This window comes from Pan paniscus, chromosome X (assembly GCF_029289425.2).
Source record: "Pan paniscus chromosome X, NHGRI_mPanPan1-v2.0_pri, whole genome shotgun sequence".
In the NCBI taxonomy this organism is placed as follows: domain Eukaryota; kingdom Metazoa; phylum Chordata; class Mammalia; order Primates; family Hominidae; genus Pan; species Pan paniscus.
This window is the reverse complement of record NC_073272.2, coordinates 134,718,106-134,739,065: the sequence shown is the minus strand read 5'-3', so window position 1 is coordinate 134,739,065 and position 20,960 is coordinate 134,718,106. Positions and strand designations below refer to the sequence as shown.

The 20,960-nt window shown below is 41.8% G+C and overlaps 1 protein-coding gene across 13 annotated transcripts in view; it reads left to right on the top strand.

The window, feature by feature from the left end:
• ZNF75D (zinc finger protein 75D) overlaps nucleotides 1–20,960 on the top strand; it is a 222,969-nt gene that overhangs the window by 35,703 nt on the left and 166,306 nt on the right. For 3 of the 13 annotated variants that reach the window (XM_008968527.6, XM_014343559.5, XM_034950441.4), the window contains exons 2-6: nucleotides 12,811–13,082; nucleotides 14,599–15,127; nucleotides 16,385–16,577; nucleotides 17,295–17,386; nucleotides 17,723–17,849. The exons of 2 other annotated variants lie outside the window; for them this stretch is intronic. In XM_008968527.6, coding sequence (XP_008966775.2) covers nucleotides 14,717–15,127; nucleotides 16,385–16,577; nucleotides 17,295–17,386; nucleotides 17,723–17,849 — 823 coding nt within the window. In that variant the 5' untranslated portion in view covers nucleotides 12,811–13,082; nucleotides 14,599–14,716. Of the gene's footprint in view, nucleotides 1–12,810; nucleotides 13,083–13,103; nucleotides 16,578–17,294; nucleotides 17,415–17,722; nucleotides 17,850–20,960 lie in introns of those variants that run through there. 8 more of the 13 variants (XM_063601647.1, XM_063601646.1, XM_063601652.1 and 5 more) reach the window with 6 other exon arrangements.

Below are 20,960 nucleotides of genomic sequence, written 5' to 3'. Positions count from 1 at the left end.
TAGGATTTGCCTTCTTTGAAAATCACTGGCGAAGCAGGTATGGATCTTACTCCAAACCCTTGTGTAAGAAATAAACTGGACATTCTCAGGTGCTACCTAGTTTCTGTTTCTAAGGCCCATCCTTCTGAGTTTCCATCCTGGGAACATAATCTCAGTTATTTAAAGATTGTACTCGCCTCTGATAACTGACCCAGTCTCACCCCAAAAAGTGCTGAGTGGTATTATACTTGAATCTGGCATAATGCCAAGGCTAGGGGTGGATGCCAACTGTGTTCTCTATTTTGACCTCAAGAGAGATTAAAGGACTTGCCCAAGTGATAGAAAGGTGAGATTGGAACTGAAAAAAGCCTGTATCTGAAGGCTGTGTTTTTATCCACTGCTCTATAGTTTCTCTGTATCAGTTTGAACAAATGAATCTCCCATACCTTCCCCCCCATTACCAAACAGGGTTGAGGTTTATCAGGTAGATTAGTTAGGTTATGGCACAAAAGGATGCTCTATGATCTTGGTATATCAGAATATTTTACCTGTCAGACCACTCAGGTTTCTTTTGAAGAAAGACCTGGACCAGAGAGTAAACAGTGAGAGGAAACATGACTTCTTTCCTTAGCACACTCTCTCTTTTTCCCTGAGTCCCAGGGCCTGATTGGTTCAGAACCAAGTGAAGTCACGGTTACTATGATGACTCACGACTGCTCTCAGAACCTAATGCCAACAGTCTGCAAGATTCAAATACTGGCAACCATCACCTGGCTTCCTTCTGGTTCAGAGCAGAATAGGGTAAGTGGAAGTTGCTGGGAGAGGAAGTAGGTATATCTTGTGGCTGGGTGCCATCTACATGTCTCCTTCCTGGATGGGACATTCAGCTATCCTGGCCTCAGAGCTTGTCCCTGGCTTGTGCAAAATCCCTTCATTAAAATTTATCCTTTGTGTAGATTACAGCACCCACTGCATCTTGCCAGGTTCCCTGGGTAGTGATCAGCGACTTTGTCTGCCATGTTCCAATCAGGGAATTAGTCTTAGGTTGAATTTCCCATTTGCTTGTCAATCTCTGCATCCAGTTTTGGTCATGACTCTGCAATTACTCCCTCTATAATACACAGTTCATGTAAATGGAGTGTTTAGTTGCAGAAATTTAACACTGCAGTTAAACACTGCTGTGTCTCGCACAACTGTGTAACCCCCTCCCAAAGCTCAGAGCAGTGGAACTCCACACTTTTATTCTGTGGACCTGGGATGCAGGTGGGCTTTTAATGCCTTGGAAAATCTTATGCTAAAACTAGACCAGTTTGTTGAGACATATGCATATGTCTCAAGCCATATTCCCTTTCAAGTATCTGATCTAGAATAACTACATTGTTACCATTAAAGTGTGACGCAGGTGGGTAGTGTCTATATGCAGGACATGGATTTTCCAGGCTGTCAGAGGGATAACGGTGAGGACAGGGCTTTGTGATTTTTATAGTGGGGTTCTCATGAGGAACTAAAATGACTGTTATGAGGAGATGTGGCTTGCCTGCACACTGGCTGCCCACTCAATCTTATGTAAGAACTGAGGAAATTGAGGTTCCTGTAAAGCGACCCAGGTCACACACTCCCTTTCTTGAGTGGCAGGGAAGGAAGGCTCAGTCCTTCAGGTTTTTTCCTAGCCCCCACAGAACCATGTAAAGACCCTGAGGCCGTGTTCAGTGTTCTAAACAATTTGCAGTGGGAAGAGAACTTATTGGTATTCAGTATTTTATTAACAAAGAAAGTGGAAAACTGTCTTTCTCTTAAGGAACTGACATTCTAGAAAACCATGGCAATCACCTAGGAAATAGGCCAGGAGAGGTTGATTGATAGATGTTAAATGCATAAAAGCTTTTCATACTAGGCCAGGCACAGTGGCTCACACCTATAATCCCAGCTGGATTATAGCCTCTGGAAGGCTGAGGGGGGTGGATCGCTTGAGCCCAGGAGTTCAAGACCAGTCTGGGTAACATACGGAGACCCCATCTCTGAAATAAAAATAAATGAATACATAAATTAAAAATCTGCATAGTCTTCCTTAAATAGGGAATATCATAGAAATAAAATGTCCTATTTACATTGGTTGCAAATGTTATGAAACACCTAGAAAGATGAGGACAAGCACAAGGAAAACACACATGCAACTTTTAATGAGCTTCCAGTTTGAATATTCACATAACATTTTAAAATACTACATTTTTTGAAAAGGAAGATCAATTTTTGCAATGGCATCAATTCTCCTCTAAATAAATCAGTAAATCCAGTGCAATCCCAATCATAATTTATAGCACAATTTTGAGTGTATGTGTAACTGGAAGAACAGATGCAATTATACTGGAAAAAATGCGAAGGATTATGTAAGAGGGGGAGCTTGTCATTCTGGACTCAAAACTTAGTCTGTAGTATTAGCAAATGAAACAGGAATTGATAGACATGTTCATGGGCCAACAAAGATATTCTAGAAATACATTTATGCATATGTGGGACTCAAAGAAATGATATAGCTGACATTTAAAATCACAAATTGTCACAAAGCTGACTTTTATGATCCCGTGTGTGTGTGTGTGTGTGTGTGTGTGTGTGTGTGTGTGTGTGTGTGTATGTATCTCTGTTGTCCTGTCTTCCTGAAGCCATCTGTGGATCTGTGGAGTCAAGCAGTCATGGCTCAGGGACACTCTGAAGTCAGTCCCAGCGCATCTGCACGGAGCACCAGGAGGAAGGCAAACAAATACTTAAGACCCAGTCTGGCCTCTAAATCCATGCTGAGCATTCTGCTCAGCAGACAGCTTGGGAATCACAGAAATGATGCGAATCTGACAGAGTTGCTGTGGACACGGGCGCAAACCATACCAGGGTGGAATTGGCCTTTGTTAAAACACTATGCCATTGACCCATCTCTATACCACAGGGAGCGTAGAAAATCCAGGAAAATGGTGTGGATCAATAAATCCTTCCCATAATGCAACTGTTACAAATAGAAGCTGTTTTCTCACTGCTTTTGGTTGGATGTGCCTTTTGTTCACATGGTTTCTTAACTTCTCACCTGTCTCTGCTACCCGAGACCACAACAGATGAACTCTAGCTACTCCCCTTTGAGAGGGTGTTTACTAACATTGCAGAGTCTGGGGGTGTTGGATTCAAGAGAGGCCCTGTTTAGAGAAGGTGGAAGGACGGCTGAGTGGGCACGTGGAGAAGCCCTGCAGCCCTAAATTTCTAGAGGGAGGTGACTTTAAAAGCCCACTTAGAGGTCTTGATTTGTCTCCCTTGAAGTTTGGGGGAGGGAGTGGGTAGCTGTTATAATCAAATAAATTTAAAATGAGAGTGGCTTGCAGAGTGGGGACGGAATTCTCGCAAGAGATATACTTCTTCAATTGAGAAAAAGAGAGAGGGAGCTAATGAGGTAACCAGAAATGCCTAGGAAAGAAAGAATCATCTTTTGGCTGTTGGTGCAAAATAACTTTGAGCCTACAATTCTACTTCTAGCCAGACATTCAAGTGTGAGTGTAAATTAGCATACAAGGTGTTCAAATGTGGGTTCCCTAAAAATAGACCCTGAGGCACACTTATGAGTAGAAAGTGCCTACGTAGGAGGGAGTCCCAGGTAGCACTGGTAGGGGTGTTGTGAGATTTAGAAGGAATGCAGCCAATTAAGTGGCAAGAATAATCTAGCAGGTTACCAGTGTGGGCAATTTGAGCTAATTCCCAGGGGGATCCTATGGGAGACTGTGTCGAACACACACCTGACATTCATCCCAAGGGTAGGATGAAAAGTCTTGAGGGTATTTAGCCACCAAATAACCAACCATACTTCTTAAAGGACTTCCCCCAGGGGTGATATAAATCTCTGTCACCTCCAGTTGGCCTTGGGTCAAGTCCAGCATGCTCTAAGGGTGAGACAAAAGGCCTCCAAGGCAGAGAGTCATGGCAATTGCCATAAGCAACCTTGTAGATGCAAAGGTGAGACGTAGCTCCGCAGGGCCAGAGTCTAAATATGTAAGTCAGTGTCAGAATCTTTTTGGCACTGTCTATTCCTTAAATAAGTCAATACTCACCATTTGTGAAAATCTTCATTGAACTGGAGCTACATTTCCTCTCTATAGGTAGCATGTTTTAAATGTTTTATCAATTATCAATTTTAATTGGAAACTGGTTGTAGGAACTCTGTCCCAGAGAGTTGTGAGATGCATGGTTAGCCGTCGAAGGAACATTTGCATTGAAGACATCAAAATCTTCCCCCTGGGGAAAAGAAAGCAGGATTTTTGTAGTGTGTCCTGCTTGCAGATGTGCCATGCTGGGTGTTGGGCACAGGTCTCTCCCTGGGATTTCATGGAGATCTTTGGCTGCATTTGTCAGAAACTCTATTCTTACCATTCAGGCTACAGGGGCCCAAGTTGCAGTGTCTCACCTCTTGTTGAGAGGTTCCTCAGCACGTGGAATACAAACCTCCTCCTCTCCAGGTCTCCCATAGCAGCTGGAACTTTATTCATGTTCCTATCATTATATTCTCTATGGAATAGGATGAGTTGCTGGTTAGCTTGCTTCCACCCACCTATGCCCATCCAGGCCCACGCTCAGCACACTGTCCCCATAGTGGGTGCCCCTATCCCCAGGGATTCTTGGAAATGCTGTTCTGGGTGGTGACTCCATTTCAGCACTGACATAGTCACTGGCAGCCAGAGATGGCCTTCTCAAGCTTATGTTGGGAGTCTAGTAATGAATCCTTTTTGTTACAGTTCAGATGGGACTTGCAATGCCCAGCTCCACTGGTGTTGCTTTTTGTTTTTCTTCTATCTCCAGTCTTACAAATCAGTGATTATTGATGAAATGCTGAGAAGCTACAACTTCTGGCTGCTCTCTTTGAGCATTATGTTAGGTGACTGGGGCCTCCTGTTTGTTCTGTTTAAGGAGCCCAACTGCTTGTCCTCTCGATTAGCTTTAAAAGAGTTGAATTAGACCCAGGCATAGTGCCTGTTTACAGCAATGCAGGCTATAGGGGCTTAGAAAGAGGCTATACTTAAGTATATTCCTGGGAAACTTCTATACTTGTATATCCCTGAGTCTACACACCTAACTGTTGCTGGTGGGCATCTGGGGACCAACCATTAATCTGCTCCAGCTTCACAGCTGGCTAGCCCATCCCTTGTGGGGAAAAGAGAGATCAGATTGTTACTGTGTCTGTGTAGAAAGAAGTAGACATAGGAGACTCCATTTTGTTCTGTATTAAGAAAAATTCTTCTGCCTTGTGATGCTGTTAATCTGTAACCTTACCCCCAAACCTGTGCTCCCTGAAACATGTGCTGTGTCAACTCAGGGTTAAATGGATTAAGGGCTGTGCAAGATGTGCTTTGTTAAACAAATGCTTGAAGGCAGCATGCTCGTTAAGAGTCATCACCACTCCCTAATCTCAAGTACCCAGGGACACAAAATACTGCGGAAGGCCGCAGGGACCTCTGCCTAGGAAAGCCAGGTATTGTCCAAGGTTTCTCCCCATGTGATAGTCTGAAATATGGCCTTGTGGGAAGGGAAAGACCTGACCGTCCCCCAGCCCGACACCCGTGAAGGGTCTGTGCTGAGGAGGATTAGTAAAAGAGGAAGGAACGCCTCTTTGCAGTTGAGACAAGAGGAAGGCATCTGTCTCCTGCCTGTCCCTGGGCAATGGAATGTCTCGGTGTAAAACCCGATTGTATATTCCATCTACTGAGATAGGGGAAAACCGCCTTGGGGCTGGAGGTGGGACATGCGGGCAGCAATACTGCTCTTTAAGGCATTGAGATGTTTATGTGTATACATATCTAAAGCACAGCACTTAATTCTTTACCTTGTTTATGATGCAGAGACCTTTGTTCACGTGTTTACCTGCTGACCTTCTCTCCACTATTATCCTATGACCCTGCCACATCCTCCTCCCCGAGAAACATCCAATAATGATGAAAAAATACTAAGGGAACTCAGAGGCCGGCGGGATCCTCCGCGTGCTGAACGCCGGTCCCCTGGGCACCCTTTTTTCTTTCTCTATACTTTGTCTCTGTGTCTCTTCTTTTCCAAGTCTCTTGTTCCACCTAACAAGAAACGCCCACAGGTATGGAGGGGCAACCCACCCCTTCACTGGCTAGCCCATCCCTGACCTATGCAAAACTTTGCACCACACTATCACATTATACTCCTTCCCTTTTGTGATTTAGATCACGACTGACTATGGTTACTGTTCAAATAGAGATCACAAGGCTAATTGCATGCACTCTTTGTGGTAATAAGATACCAAATTATAAACAAAGCCTAAGGCCATGCCAGTCAAGGGTTAAGTCCCGCTCTGCTACACTTAAAGAATAAAGTATGTTCTAATTGCCACAAAACTTTTCTTTTTCTCTAGCAGCTAAACAAGCACTGCCCTAGAGATAAGCAATATTGAAACAATTGCAGCTCACTCACTTGCTGACTTACTGACCTCCACTCACCTGTTCCACAAGCCATAACTACAGCTTTTATTGGACAAGAGATGGATTTCAATAACTCTCTCCTGATAAGAGACCACTGAACATGAACTGATTCTGGCCAGTTTAAGGCTGCACACTGAATGCCTTCATATCCTTGCTTCACCTTTGATGTATAGGGCCTAAATATAATGTATTTAAATGTTAAGTCTCTGCCCCAAAGTGAACATGAGATGCATGTAACATATGTGTTTGCTTACCACACATGCACATATCCCCGCTTCATGAATAGTCATAGCTCCCAGCCACTCCAGCTCCAGCCACGGGTAAAATGGGCCAAGTTATAGCTTGAGCCATTGCTTCAGAGGGTACAAGCCCCAAGCCTTGACAGCTTCCACGTGGTGTTGGACCTGTGGGTGTACAGAAGTCAAGAATTGAGGTTTGGGAACCTCCAGCTAAATTTCAGAGGATGTATGGAAATACCTGGATATCCAGGCAAAAGTCTAATTCAGGAGCAGAGCCCTCATGGAGAACCTCTGCTAGGGCAGTGCAGAAGGGAAATGTGGGGTTGGAGCCCCCATACAGAGTCCCTGCTGGGGTACTGCCTAGTGGAGCTGTGAGAAGAGGGCCACCATCCTCCAGATTCCAGAAGGGTAGATCCACCAACAGCTTGTACCGTGTGCCTGGAAAACTGCAGGCACTCAAGGCCAGCCATGGGAGACTACCCCTTTCATCAGCATGCCCTGGATGTGAGACATGGAGTTAAAGGAGATTATTTCAGAGCTTTAAGATTTAATGACTACTCCACTGTGTTTGGGTCTTACATGGGGCCTGTAGTCCCTTTGTTTTGGCCAATTTCTCCCATTAGGAATGGAAGCATTTATCCAACGCCTATATCCCCATGGTATCTTGGAAGTAATGCATTTTCTTTTGATTTTGTCTTGTCTCAGGTGAGACTTTGGACTTGGACTTTTGAGTTAATGCCGGAATGAATTAAGACTTTGGGGGACTATTGGGAAGGCATGATTGTGTTTTGAAATGTGAGGACATGAGATTTCGGAGGGGCCAGGAGTGGAATGATATGGTTTGGCTCTGTGTTCCCACCCAAATCTCATCCTGAATTGTATTCCCCACATGTTGAGGGAGGGACCTGTAATCCCCATATGTTGAGTGAGGGAAGCGATTGGATCATGGAGATGGTTTCCCCCATGCTGTTCTCGTGATAGTGAGTGAGTTCTTATGAGATCTGACAGTTTTATAAATGGCAGTTTTTCCTGCTTTCTCACTTCTCTCTTGCCACCTTGTGAATAAGGTGCCTGCTTCCCCTTCACATTCTGTCATGATGGTAAGTTTCCTGAGGCCTCCCCAGCCATGTGGAATTGTGAGTCAATTAAACTTCTTTCCTTTATAAATTACCCAGTCTCAGGTATTTCTTTATTGCAGTGTGAAAACAGACTAATACGCCTGTTGAATATTTATGCTTGGCCAACCAAGCATGCATATGGTTCAGCATAAAGCCCTGCCTCATCCTTCCCTCCCTCAAAGCGCTTGCTTTTTGTTTGCAGCCAGAGGCTGCACTTCTCTCCTGCAGGTTGTCATCCCCTACTTAAGAAATAAAGTTCTCCTTTCTAAATGGATAAATTGTGTGATTTTTTTTTTTTTTTGAGATGGAGTCTCACTCTGTCGCCCAGGCTGGAGTGCAGTGGTGCGATCTCGGCTCACTGCAACCTCCGCCTCCTGGGTTCAAGTGATACTCCTGCCTCAGCCTCCCGAGTAGCTGGGACTACAGGCATGTGCCACCACACCCAGCTAATTTTTTGTATTTTTAGTAGAGATGGGGTTTCACCACGTTAGCCAGGATGATCTCAATCTCCTGAACTCATGATCCACCAGCCTCAGCCTCCCAAAGTGCTAGGATTACAGGCATGAGCCACCGCACGCAGCCAAATTGTGTGATTTTTAAGTTGACACAATGAAGGTCCACTTCTGACTTTCCCCTTTTGCATAGGGTCCATTTGGCCCTGAGCTGTCAATTTCCAAGTATGAATGCTACCTACTTTGTCCCATCACTTTATGCCTGGAAAAAAGTGCAGGGGCAAGGACAAGGGGAAGCTTTATAACATTCAGTTCATTTCCTTCTTCTGCTTCTTTGTATAAGAAAGGGCCAACTTTTGATCATTTTTTGTTCAGCTGTGACATTCTGCTGCATAAAGAAGATTGAACACCGAATACCACATTAAAATGGTATTCCTAGATGACTTATTTGCAGAAACTGACCTGTTTATCCTAAAATTCATATGGAAATTCAAGGGACCCAGAGTCTAAAACAATTTTGAAAAAGGAGAACAAAGATGTAAGATTCATATTTTGTAATTTCAAAACTTACTACAAAGCAACAGTAATCTAGACAGTGTGGTATTTGCATAAGACTAGACATTTAGATCAATAGAATAGAATTGAAAGTTCAGAAACAAAGCCATACACCTTGAGTTAACTGATTTTCACCAAGGGTGCCAAAACAATTTAATAGGGAAAGAATAGTCTTTCAACAAATTATGCTAGGTCAACTGAATATCCATATGCAAAAAAAAGAAGTTGTACCTCTGTCTTAGATCATACACAAAAATTAACTCAAAATGGATGAAATATCTAAATAAATTAGGGGCTAACACTATAAAACGTCTAAAAGAAAACACAGGTGTAAATGTTTGTGCCCTTGGATTAGGTGGCTGGTTTTTCAGATGTGACATAAGAAACTAAAGAAAAAATAGATAAACTGGCCATTACAAAATTAAAATCTTTTGTGCAGCAGAGGACACCATCAAGAATGTTGAAAGTTAATCCACAGAATGGAAGAAAAATGTGCAAATTATATGTCTGGCTTGTGTCTAGAATATATAAACAATGATTACAACTCAATAATAAAAGACAAATAACAGTTAAAAATGAGCAAAGGATCTGAAAAAAGTTTCTCCAAAGAAAATATACAAATGCCTAATAAGCACATGAAAATATGCTCAATATCATTAATTATAAGAGAAATGCAAATCAAAGCACAATGAGATGTCACGATACACTCACTAAGATGGATATAATTTAAAAAGGCATGTAATAACAAGTGTTAGCAAGAATGTAGAGAAATTAGAACCCTCACACAGTACTGGGGGAAATGTAAAATGGTGTAGTCCCTTTGGAAAATAGTCTGGCAGCTCCTCAAATGTTTAAACATAAAGTTAACATATGATCTAGCAATTACACCACTACAAATGTATGTAAAATAAATAAAAATATATGTTCACACAAAATTTGTCCACAAATGTTCATAGCAGCATTATACATAATGGTCAAAAATTGAAAAAATTCAAATACCAATTAACTGATGAATGGATAAACAAAATGTCATATATCCACACAATGGTATATTATTCGGCAGTAAAAAAGAATGAAGTAATGACACATGTTACAATATGGATGAAGCTTGAAACCATTATGCTTAAGGAAAAAAGGGAGACACAAAAGATCACATATCATATGATTCCATTTATATGAAATATCCAGGACAGGGAAATGTATAGAGAAGAAAAAGTAGATCAGTGGTTGCCTAGGGTTGGTGCTGATTGGGAGGTGGGGGATGACAGGAAATGAGAAGTTAAAGCTGCATGGTTCAATATTTTTTTGCGGGGTGAGGTAAATATTCTATAACTGATTGCCACATTGGTTACACAACTCTTTGAGTATATTTAAAAAACACTGATATTTAGAATACTTTAAATGAATGAATTATGTGATTTGTGAATTATATCATAATTTAGCTGTTTAAAAAATTCTAATTACTAGAACCAGAAATCAAAGTCATGTTTAACAACTCACTATTATGAGGCCTTGATTTTGAAAGCTACCAATTTTAGAATTGAATCTACTCTGAAACTGTTCAGAGTAGATTCTGCTTGTTTGATTACTACTTGTTGCATCTCCTTCGGCATGAAATGAAACCTTTAAAATTCAGTTGTAAAATAAAAAAAAATCAGTGAGGTTGTCCAACCTCTGTCTCACAGCACATCATTTAAATTTAGCCATCTGTTGTTGTTCTTCATCAGTCTCTCCTCTTTTTTTGAACAACTTCCTTTGTAATCACAAATTTGAGAGGGGGTAGGTAACCCTTTTCTTCATTCTCATTTATATCCTATCTTTTTCTAAGTTGGTTTCCAGTTTTCCATATTTCTCGAAAATTGATCTACATTTTTCCTCCTCTAAGCTGCTATTGGCTGAATGTGTACACCCAAAACTCCTAGGTGGAATCTGTAATCCCCAATGTGATGGTATTTGGAGGTGGGGCCTTTGGCAGGCAATCAGGTTTAGATGGGGTCATTAGTATGGAGCCCCCATGATGGGATTAATGCCCTTATGGAAAAAAAGAGAAAAAGACATCAGATCTCAGTCTGTCTCTTTGCATATACACACAATGAAAAGGCCTGTGAAGACATGACTAGGAAGAAGACCCTTACCATAAACCCAACAACCATGCTGGCACCCTGATGTCAGACTTCCAGTTTCCAGACCATGAAAAATGTTTACTGGTTAAGCCTTCATCATTTTCAGATTCCTTTCTGTAAAGACGTCTTAGATATTTGCTATAGTTGTTTGTTTTACTCCATCTCAACTTTGCTCACTTAAAAATTACGCATTCTTGGTTTGTAGGTTTGACTTTGGAAACTCTTTTTCCTTCTTTATCTTGCTCATCATGACCTTATTCAAAATTACAATATTCTCTTTAAGTTGCTTCCACCTATAAAGTTGTTTGCAGCTCAAGATCACACCTTGATTTATTGGGTGAATCAAGGTTGAAGTGTTTAGGGGAAAGAAAATGACTTTTATCTGACCATTCTCACTGGTTAGTGATTCATTGAAATGTAAGCCTGGGGATTATACAGAAGTCACAGTGCCCTGACTTCCTCTTCATTGAGTTATAAAATGTTATGTTGAAAATGCCTGACTTGAAGAATATAGTTTTGAAAGAACCATTCTGAAGACGATGCTCTGATGAACCAAACATTTTTACTAAGTTTATATATCATAGATAATGCACTGTGTCCTTTTACACACCTTTGGGGAGCTTCGATTTTGAATGATGATTGACTTTAACTTAGTGTCATCTGCATTTATATATAGAGTCAAACAGGTGCTTTTTACTTTCCTCCTGGACATGCAGACATCTCTTTGGCTTGTCTGAGTGGTTTTTCACACTGGCTTCCAAAATATGTCAGTTTCATCCCCATTGTAAAACTAAGCTACACCCAGTTTCTCCTGTTTAGATTCACATTGGCAATTTTTGTCCAAATGGCTCAACACTTGGTAAATACTGAAAACTTGGAGAATACTGACAACCCAAGATATTCAGCTTCTTAGAAAGATGATTCTGTAAATATGAAATACCTTACCCAGAGAACTATGCTAAGCACTGCAGGAGATAAAGATGGAAGCAAGATTTCTGTCCTGCAGGGAAAGCATAATGTAGTAGAAAAAGGACAGGATATGACAACAGGATACCTAAATTCCTGGCTAAAATCTGCCACTGGTAATCTATGTGACCCTGAACATGAAGTAGTAGGTGAAGTCATGTCATGTCATACCATTTCAAATTATTTATATGTCAAAGAGAAGTATAAGTGGGACCTATCTCAAAAGGTTAAAATCTACCTAACAAGAATAAAACAAGATAATGGTTGGGGAGCACATGTCTGATAACTAGAATATGGTTTTGAAAATGTAAGGGACTGTTGTTTCTGATCTAGCGAGAGGCTTGACCAGGATCAAATTGCCTTTTACTCAAGGAGGCTTTTGATAAGTCTAGTGACTACAGCTGGAGCTCTCTCTGGCTGGGACTCAGGAAGGCCCAGAACACAGCTCTGCCCACAAGAGTGCTGAACTGGTTCTGACTTTGTGAGCCACTCTTCCGTGGCCCCTAGACCTTTGAGGTGGCATCCCTTACTGGGTGAGGCTCCTGGTAGAATGGGCTGCCAGCCGCCAGGAAGCCAGCAGGAACAATCCGGATGCACAATACGTGGCAAATCAGGGATAGGAGACCTTGGCACCAGGAGTCTGTAAGCTACATGGCTCCCAGGGAAGAGCCATTTGAGGGGCTCCTCTAGGCTTCCAGCAGGGCTAGAGACTCGGTAGCATTAACTCTTTCTTGCATCCAGGACCTAACTGGAGCAGGAGGCTGGTTCTTCTGGGATGGAAAGGACCCCCGGGACAGTTCCTAACTTGGCTAGGCTGAGACTTCGCAGGTAGAGGGAGGGGGATAGCTGGGCGTAGCTGTCACAAAGCCACCGGAAATGCATCTTTCATTTTCTGGTTGATTCCGGTTCAGGTCCACAGAACTCGACCCTGGAAGAGAGAGTCGGGGTCAGGTCTTCGGGAGGTGGAGGGATCGAATGAGGGAACTGATATTCCAAGACTCCCCACATCTTGGAGCTTCACTCGCCAGGCATCCCGCGCTTTCCTGACATCGCTTACCCTAGTGGTGCAGCAGCGGAGAGCTTTGCTACCCAGAGCAGCAGGGAGGCGTGGCCACAGAGGCAGAGGCGTAGTCGAGCCGAGGAAGAGGAAAGTGGCCTCCGGGGAAGCCAGAGCTGACTGAAGGTAACCGAGGAGCTGATTTTCTCTTTAGATTCGTTTAGCGATCCCCTGAGAAATACCGGCCGCTCCTGCCAGTTGCAGCCTTTGGGGCTGCTGCGTAGCAGGGAATGAGGGTGGGGGATGTGATACAGTATTTTTCAGTGGGCAGTGGCGCCACTGACAGGCGGCAGGTCGCCTGGAGAGCTGGTGGGAGTTGTCCACAGCGAGGCCGCCTGGCCGCAGGCTCCTACAGCCACTTCTTACCTATGGAAGCAACTTCTTTCTACCGGATGTACAAATATAACCCAGGGATACTAGTGAAGCACACTCAAAGGTTGCCCACGTTCAGAGTTCTTGTGGGCATCCCTGTGGTTGATCTAGAAGTTGTAGTGAATCAGGGATGGGGATTTGGGGCAGTAATGTCTACCACCACACTCAGCGAAACTTCCTGATTTTTGATGGCTTATGAACATAACACCAAAGAAAGGGTCATTTCAACATTAAAGACAATGGCTTCTGCTGACAAAAAAATGTAAGAAGTGTTCCTGTACCTCCTGAGCCTGAATGGTCAGCAAGGAGCCAACCATTTTTTTGAATACCTGTGGCATCCTTGAAAGAATTTTGTTACTGTTTCTGCTGGATCACCTCAGGGAAAATCAGTTTTGAGGACATGTTAAGTCAGGAGAAAGGTTACCATTACTAAGACCCTTCCCATCTATAAAGAACCTTAATCATCACCATCTCTCTTTCTTTTTTGTTTTTAACCACCTGACATTTGTATATATGTAAAGGAAGACCATCTGTAAATTTTTCCAGTTAAAGTAAACAAAAAATTTAATACGCAAGTACAAACCTGTGCAGTGCCCTTTATAAGTCTTTCGAAGAAGTACTACACCCTGCCACATCAAATGTTGATGATCTGCTTGCTTAGCGGGAGGGCATTTGCTTACTTTTTCTCTAATTACTTTACTTCTACTCTGATCTTGCTGTCTCAGTTCTCCTACCAGCATTGATACAGTATAAAAGGGAATATTAAGAGTTCCATTTAGTAAAAGGCTTCAATCTAAATGAGATGAAGGGATATAGAAACTTTTTCCTCTGACTAAAGAAAAATGATTGGGATGATCTGTTAAAGTTTCGAGAAACTCAAATAGGCCCTATTTGCCAATATAGGACAGGAAACCCACAGATTAAGTATTGGATAATCTCAAAGCTCCTTTTGGCCAATTGGTGCCAGTTTTCTCACCCACCAATCTTTCCTCAACTGTTAAAAAAATAAAAAAAAAACAACAGGAAATACATTGATTGACATTTGTCTTCTCTTAGCTGTGCTTTGTTTCAAAGTTGAAAAACAAAGAAAAGGAGAGAAACTTACCTCCTGAGTAATCTAATCATGAATGTTCTAATTCTTGGCAGTTGATTTTAAAGAAGAAGCCAGACAGGAACTTTTCTCTTCATTTTCTTCTAACAATAAATAGCAAGTAAATATGTGTCATGTGGTTTTCTTCTTGACATGTACTTTTCTTCTGCTCTCCCTCAGTGCTCTTGGGAAGAACAATTCATTGATTTGGTACCAACCTGATGCACCCTGATTTGTCAAAGGTGGTACCAGGTGGGTGTCAGTGTCACATACAAGAGTAAAACTGTTCCTAGAGCAAATGATGATGAGAGAGCTGAACGCGGATTCATGCTCAAGCCCCCAGATGGGGGCTATGTGGGAGACTAGTGGGTCTGTGAAAGAGAACTCCAGTCAGAGTAAGAAATACAGCACAAAAATAGAGAATCTTGGTCCTGAGAGCGCTTGCAGGCACTTCTGGAGCTTCCGTTATCATGAAGCAACCGGACCGCTTGAGACTATCAGCCAACTTCAGAAATTGTGCCATCAGTGGCTGAGGCCAGAGATCCACTCAAAAGAGCAGATCTTGGAAATGCTGGTGTTAGAGCAGTTCCTGAGCATTCTGCCCAAGGAGACCCAGAACTGGGTGCAGAAGCATCATCCACAGAATGTCAAACAGGCTCTGGTCCTGGTGGAATTCTTGCAGAGGGAGCCTGATGGAACAAAGAATGAGGTAAGAAGAAAGATTCCCTACATGTACAATGAAGTAGGATAAAAGTGGATATATCAGAATGGAGGAGTTATCAGATAATTAGACAGATTAAGTCGCTATTCTGTTGCTCCTTTAGGACAGCTAGCAAGGATCTGAAATGACATACATGCATCAATAGTCCACAGGTTTCAAGATTTCTGGCAGAGCCTTTCCTTGTCTTAGAGAAAATAAATGCATTTTGTCTTCTCTAGGGCCAGGGTGAATTGATGGTGGTGGGCCTAGTCTGGCATGGGCAAGGACAAGAGTTGAGTTCTTAGAAAAAGAGAAATAAAGGGCAAGAAAGAGTTGGGAAAGGGGAGAAGATCCACAAGATGGGCAGCACTTACAGAGACCAAAGGAGAGAGAGGTTAGCAAACAGAAGTATGAATCAAGCGGCTCTGGGGAGACTGCAAAGAAAGAGAACAAAATGGAAAGAAAAAAAGGAAACAAGGATATGGAAAGAAGACAATTGCCAACAGAGAAGTGGAGGGAATCAGGATGCTAAGGGGTAGTATCTTCTGTAGCAGAAACACACATCTCTGGGCTGGGAGGAAAGAGCCTCCATTGCCCTCACTTAGTGGCTTGTCATTGGCCCTTCTGGTGAGTGGGAAACCAAGGTTTGTCCTTGGAAGATGGCAGCACACTTTCTTTTTTCAGGAGCCTACCTTGAAAAATCCAGGGCAGGCCATATTTTTGGTGTCTTATTACTACCAAATCATGTGAAGAGAGATTAGAGCCCAACTCTTCTCCCCATTTATTCTTCCATCCATCTCCGTTCCCTGTGAAATTCTTTCCTGGAGGATTGGAAACTGGCTAACAGGAAAGCTTATTTTACTCAATTCCTTTTCTTTTACAGAAAACCAAAAGATAAAAATTCACTAAAACAAGGATCCAAGTCAAGAAAGTAAACCGGTGAAAGTTCCCCAGCAGGGGAACAGGCTGCCTACCCAACTCTGCTAGTGGCTTGAGCCAGGGCTCTGTGCATCGGGGTGGGGGCCACTGGGTTGGGGGGGCGGGGATCTGCAGTAGTCACAGCTTTTTCTATTTTATCCTAATTATCCCAGATTTTGAGTATAGTTCTTTATGAGAACATAGAGGTACAATACCTCTTCATTCTTTTTATTACTTCTCTAATGTCATGCATTCCCCAAATCTGGGCTCTGCTCTTGTTCCTCCCTCCACTACCACCCCAAAACCAAAAGTAAGTTCTGTGCTAATGAGGATGGGGATTATTTCTAGGTCACAGCCCATGAGCTGGGAAAGGAGGCAGTGCTCTTGGGAGGAACAGCAGTGGCCCCAGGCTTCAAGTGGAAGCCAGCAGAGCCCCAACCAATGGGTGTGTTCCAGAAAGAATATTGGAATACATACCGGGTACTACAAGAACAGCTGGGCTGGAACACTCACAAAGAAACCCAGCCTGTATATGAAAGAGGTGAGGAGCTTCATCATAATTGTCTTCTCCTGGGAGCTGTGGTAGTAATTAGTTCACCTAGAATGTCCTGGGAATTCTCCAGGTGGCCAGCCATGCTAGCAGCTATGATGTCTCCCAGGTGGGAGTACAGTGGGTTGATGGTGGTTGAAGGTGGGGGTCAGCCTGGGGGACAGAAATATCCAAACCACAGAACCCTGCTATTCACACTATAGACTCTACTCCTTTGAAACTTGAGAGGAGAGAAGAAGATGGAACAGGGACAGGTGGGGCCACCTCCCTCTCACAAGTTGTAGGAAAAATTGGGGACAGACATGGGCTATCAGTGGCAGAATGGGATAAAAATTGTGCACTAGGAAAAAGTAATAAAAGACAAAAGTCTCCCACATTACCTACTGTACACTGGAGGACCTGAGCCTTTCATTTTCAAACCTTCAATTCTTGCCCAGCTTATGGTATGAGAGGAAAAATGAATAGATTTCCTTTGATTAATTTCTTTTATGAAATCTAAAGAGTTCATGAACTGGGGAACTGGTTGTGTGAGTGGTAGATATTTGGTTCTTATTTACAATGAGATGGCCACTTCTTGGCACCACACACACACTTGTCAATGTGATCCATCTTTACTGAAGGCATCCTGATGTTCTGTATTTTAGAAATCAGCTTGGGATGTTTGTAAATAGGAAACAGAAATTTTCCCTGGCTATTTTCTACCCACAGCTGTGCATGATCAACAGATGTTAGCCCTTTCTGAGCAGAAAAGAATCAAACACTGGAAGATGGCATCTAAACTCATCCTGCCTGAGTCCCTGGTGAGCTGTTATTGCTGGCTTTTTTCAGGTGACTTGACTGTGGCCTTGCCTCTGCTTGTCCCTATTGCCTAGGACTCATAGTGTCCAGCAGGTGCTTTGAGGCATTTTAGCCCCAGTTATTCTCTAGGCAACTAGGCTTGGCACAGTGGGAACTGGGCACCTCCCAGGTGATTTACTGATCCTCTTTGCTCCTTCCTTTCTGCCTTCTCACTTTTTCCCCCTAAATCTTGTACTGTTCACATCTTCAGCACCTGGCCTACCATGTAATTCAGAAATGGGTGGTAGGACAGCTTCTGAAGTGGCAAGTACTAAACTATAGCCCATTCTCTTCTTTAGAGTTTGTTGACATTTGAAGATGTGGCTGTGTATTTTTCTGAGGAAGAATGGCAATTATTGAATCCTCTTGAGAAGACTCTCTACAATGATGTAATGCAGGATATCTATGAGACTGTCATCTCTCTAGGTAAAGATTTTTCCTTCCCATTGTGTAGAAGTTAAGTAATATATTATGTCCTCTGTTTATGAAAATGCACCCCTGTGAGAGAGTCCCAGTGTTCCAACAGCTGATTGATTCTCAACTTGATGATGTGTGGGAAATAAAGGGATTATCAGGATCCCCTGGAGAGCTTTTTGTAAATACCTGTCTCACTTCTGCATTCTAAATAGAATTATTTTGACTGTGAAAGATTTTACTTTTTTTATCTTTCATCCAAACACACCCTTCTCTAAAAAACATAAAAGCATGCACATCAATGGCATTATTCTACAGAAAAATTAATAACTAATCTGTAAATCAACAACAATAACAATGCAAACAAAAGTTTAAATGATATGTGGAAAGATTTACAGGTAGGCATATGGCTCTTAGTTTAGAAAATAATAATTCAAGTCAATATCAATAAAAGTTAAGGAAAAGTTTCTAATTTCCAAACATTTTTATACAATTTTTTTCCAACTACAATATTTTATAGATCTTTTGTGAGAAGAATATTAGTGTAATCCTAAGAAAGATAACATTCAAGTGATCCTATGCAGGTCAGGTTGCCTTGTTAAAATGAGTTAGAATTCACATAATTCCAATAGTATTATTGCCTCTTGAAATTTAAATGTAGAGCATATCCATCATATTCAAAATGAGTTTGACAACTTACATTTATTTTGATCTAGTTGGAAATAAACCCTAAATTTAGGACTGGTAAAAAAATATATTTAACAAAGACATGGGATTGATCTAAATTTTACTTCACAGGTAAGAGAAAATTACAATTCAGTATGAGGACACTTCATAAGTTTTACCAATGCCCCCATTTATAATTAGGCCAACTGTATCTTGAGTGTATATGAATGTTTGAATAAATACATACTAACATATACAAACCAATTCACACCACACGACTCTTCAAAGATGTTGCTTGAAATGGCTTATTCTCTGGTTTGGGATAAGCGGTGTAACACAGTCACTTAATTTTCTCTTAATCATTTTTTCCCTTTTGTTTATCATGATTCACTTAGTATGTTTCATGTGGGTCATTGATATATTTTTGCAGCAAAAATCCAGTAGCAGTAAGCAGAAATGTTAACTTAAAGGACTACTAGGCAATCAAAGTTTAAATTATCACATGAAAATAGAGCAGATCACACGTAAAGGTCTTCTGCCATGGGATATATTGTTCCATGACTGAAAATTGTGATGTGGTTCCTAGAACATAGCTCTTGCTCTAAGGTGATACATATTAATGTGTAGCTCCAGTCCTTACAAATTAAGTCTGTATTTTACTGGTTTGAGAAGGTGAATTTCTTCGTGTGTGTGTGTGTCTGTGTGTGTGTGTGTCAGAGTCTCACTCTGTCACCCAGGCTGGAGTGCAGTGGTGCAATCCTGGCTCACTGCAACCTTCACCTCCCAGGCTCAAGCAATTTTCCTGCCTCAGCATTCCGAGTAGCTGGGGCTACAGGTGTGTGCCACCATGTCTGGCTAATTTTTGTATTTTTATTGGAGACATGGTTTCACCATGTTGGCTAGGCTGGTCTCAAACTCCTGACCTCAAGTGATCCCCTGCCTTGGCCTCCCAAAGTGCTGAGATTACAGGCATGAGCCACCACGCCTGGCCTGAGAAGGTGAATTTCTTGCCACAAACAAATGCAAAATGCCTCTGCAATAGCGGGTGAAGCCCACTCCCAAGGGCTTAAAGAGTTCAACTTTGAAATAGGGCAGCATGGGCTGCCTCTGCATTTCTTCATAGCAAGTCTATATGCAAGCCACTGAGCAGCACCACTGATGGGAATCCAAAGGAAAACGGCTATAGCACGGTGAAAATCCACCATGGTAACATAAAGTGATTTCTCAATTAAATATTTTGCTATATCAAAGAGAAGTAGGCAAAGGCACATGGTAGTAAATCTAGTCAGAATGTCTGCAGGTCCCCATTACCTCAAATATCAGTGAACTCAGGGACCAACCAAGGTTTACACTGATTATTTTGATATATATATATATATTAAAAAAAACAGAAAACCTTAACGTTTTCAAGCATTTATGGCACAGACATAGGGAAGTACAAATATCGTAGCTTATATCTTCAAAAAGCTGGGCAATTTAAAGTGCTGCTACAGTGAATCAGAGTCACAATTTTAACTTCATTCTTATATTTGATACATTTTTGTGTGTAGAGTACAGGGTGTGCAAATTAAGCAATTTCAATAAATATTAGAAATGTCAATTATTTTGCAAATATAAAGTGAGTGAAATCAGCTAATAATGCAATACAATAAGACATGTGTTAAACAGAGCTTTTTCCCCATGAATACTTTTTACTCTTTCCTTTGAACATCTCGATACTTAAATACATTTCCTTTTATTGGCTTGCAGCAATTAAGCAAAAAGTGAACTATTACCTAGCTACAAGATACTAAATAGTATAAGAGTTTGGAGCTGTCCAGTTGTAATAAATAGAAAATAACAAATATAGTGAAATATGCTGCAAGTTAATGCTCAAAAATGCAGCCTTCTGAGTTACGAAGTACACAATCCTACTAGTCTTCTGAAGTTGTCATTAGTTCATGGAAAATGTAAAAAAGAGCAGAAACTCCATTTAGCTTTTACCTTTCCAGCAGCTCCAGTGCTAAAGTTATAGAATCATGTATGTTTGCCCAAGACCAACTGCACATTGGCGTTAGTCACATATTCTATTTTATCCAGAGTTCAATCAACAAGTCTTTATTTGCACTTCTTTTTACATTCAGGAAACAATAAGCCTACCCAGGCAGCCTTCTGTTGATAGTTGCCTTCTTCTGTTGGGTGTGGGGATATAAGCCACCCTGCTATGTTATTTTTTTTGTTCTGGGGTCCTAAACCAGTTTGTCTTTTTCTTACCATTTTTAGAATTTTCTTTTTGTTATCTCATATCACTTAATGGGTTTGTTGTTGTGCCTATCAGGGAGGATCAAGGAGAAATGGGTCTATGCCATTTTGTCCAGACTGGACCGGAAATCACTTGTTCCTGTATTTCTTTTAAAGCAATCATCATTGACTTTTCTCTCCATTTATGTAGGTTTCTTGCACTGGGACACAGATGGC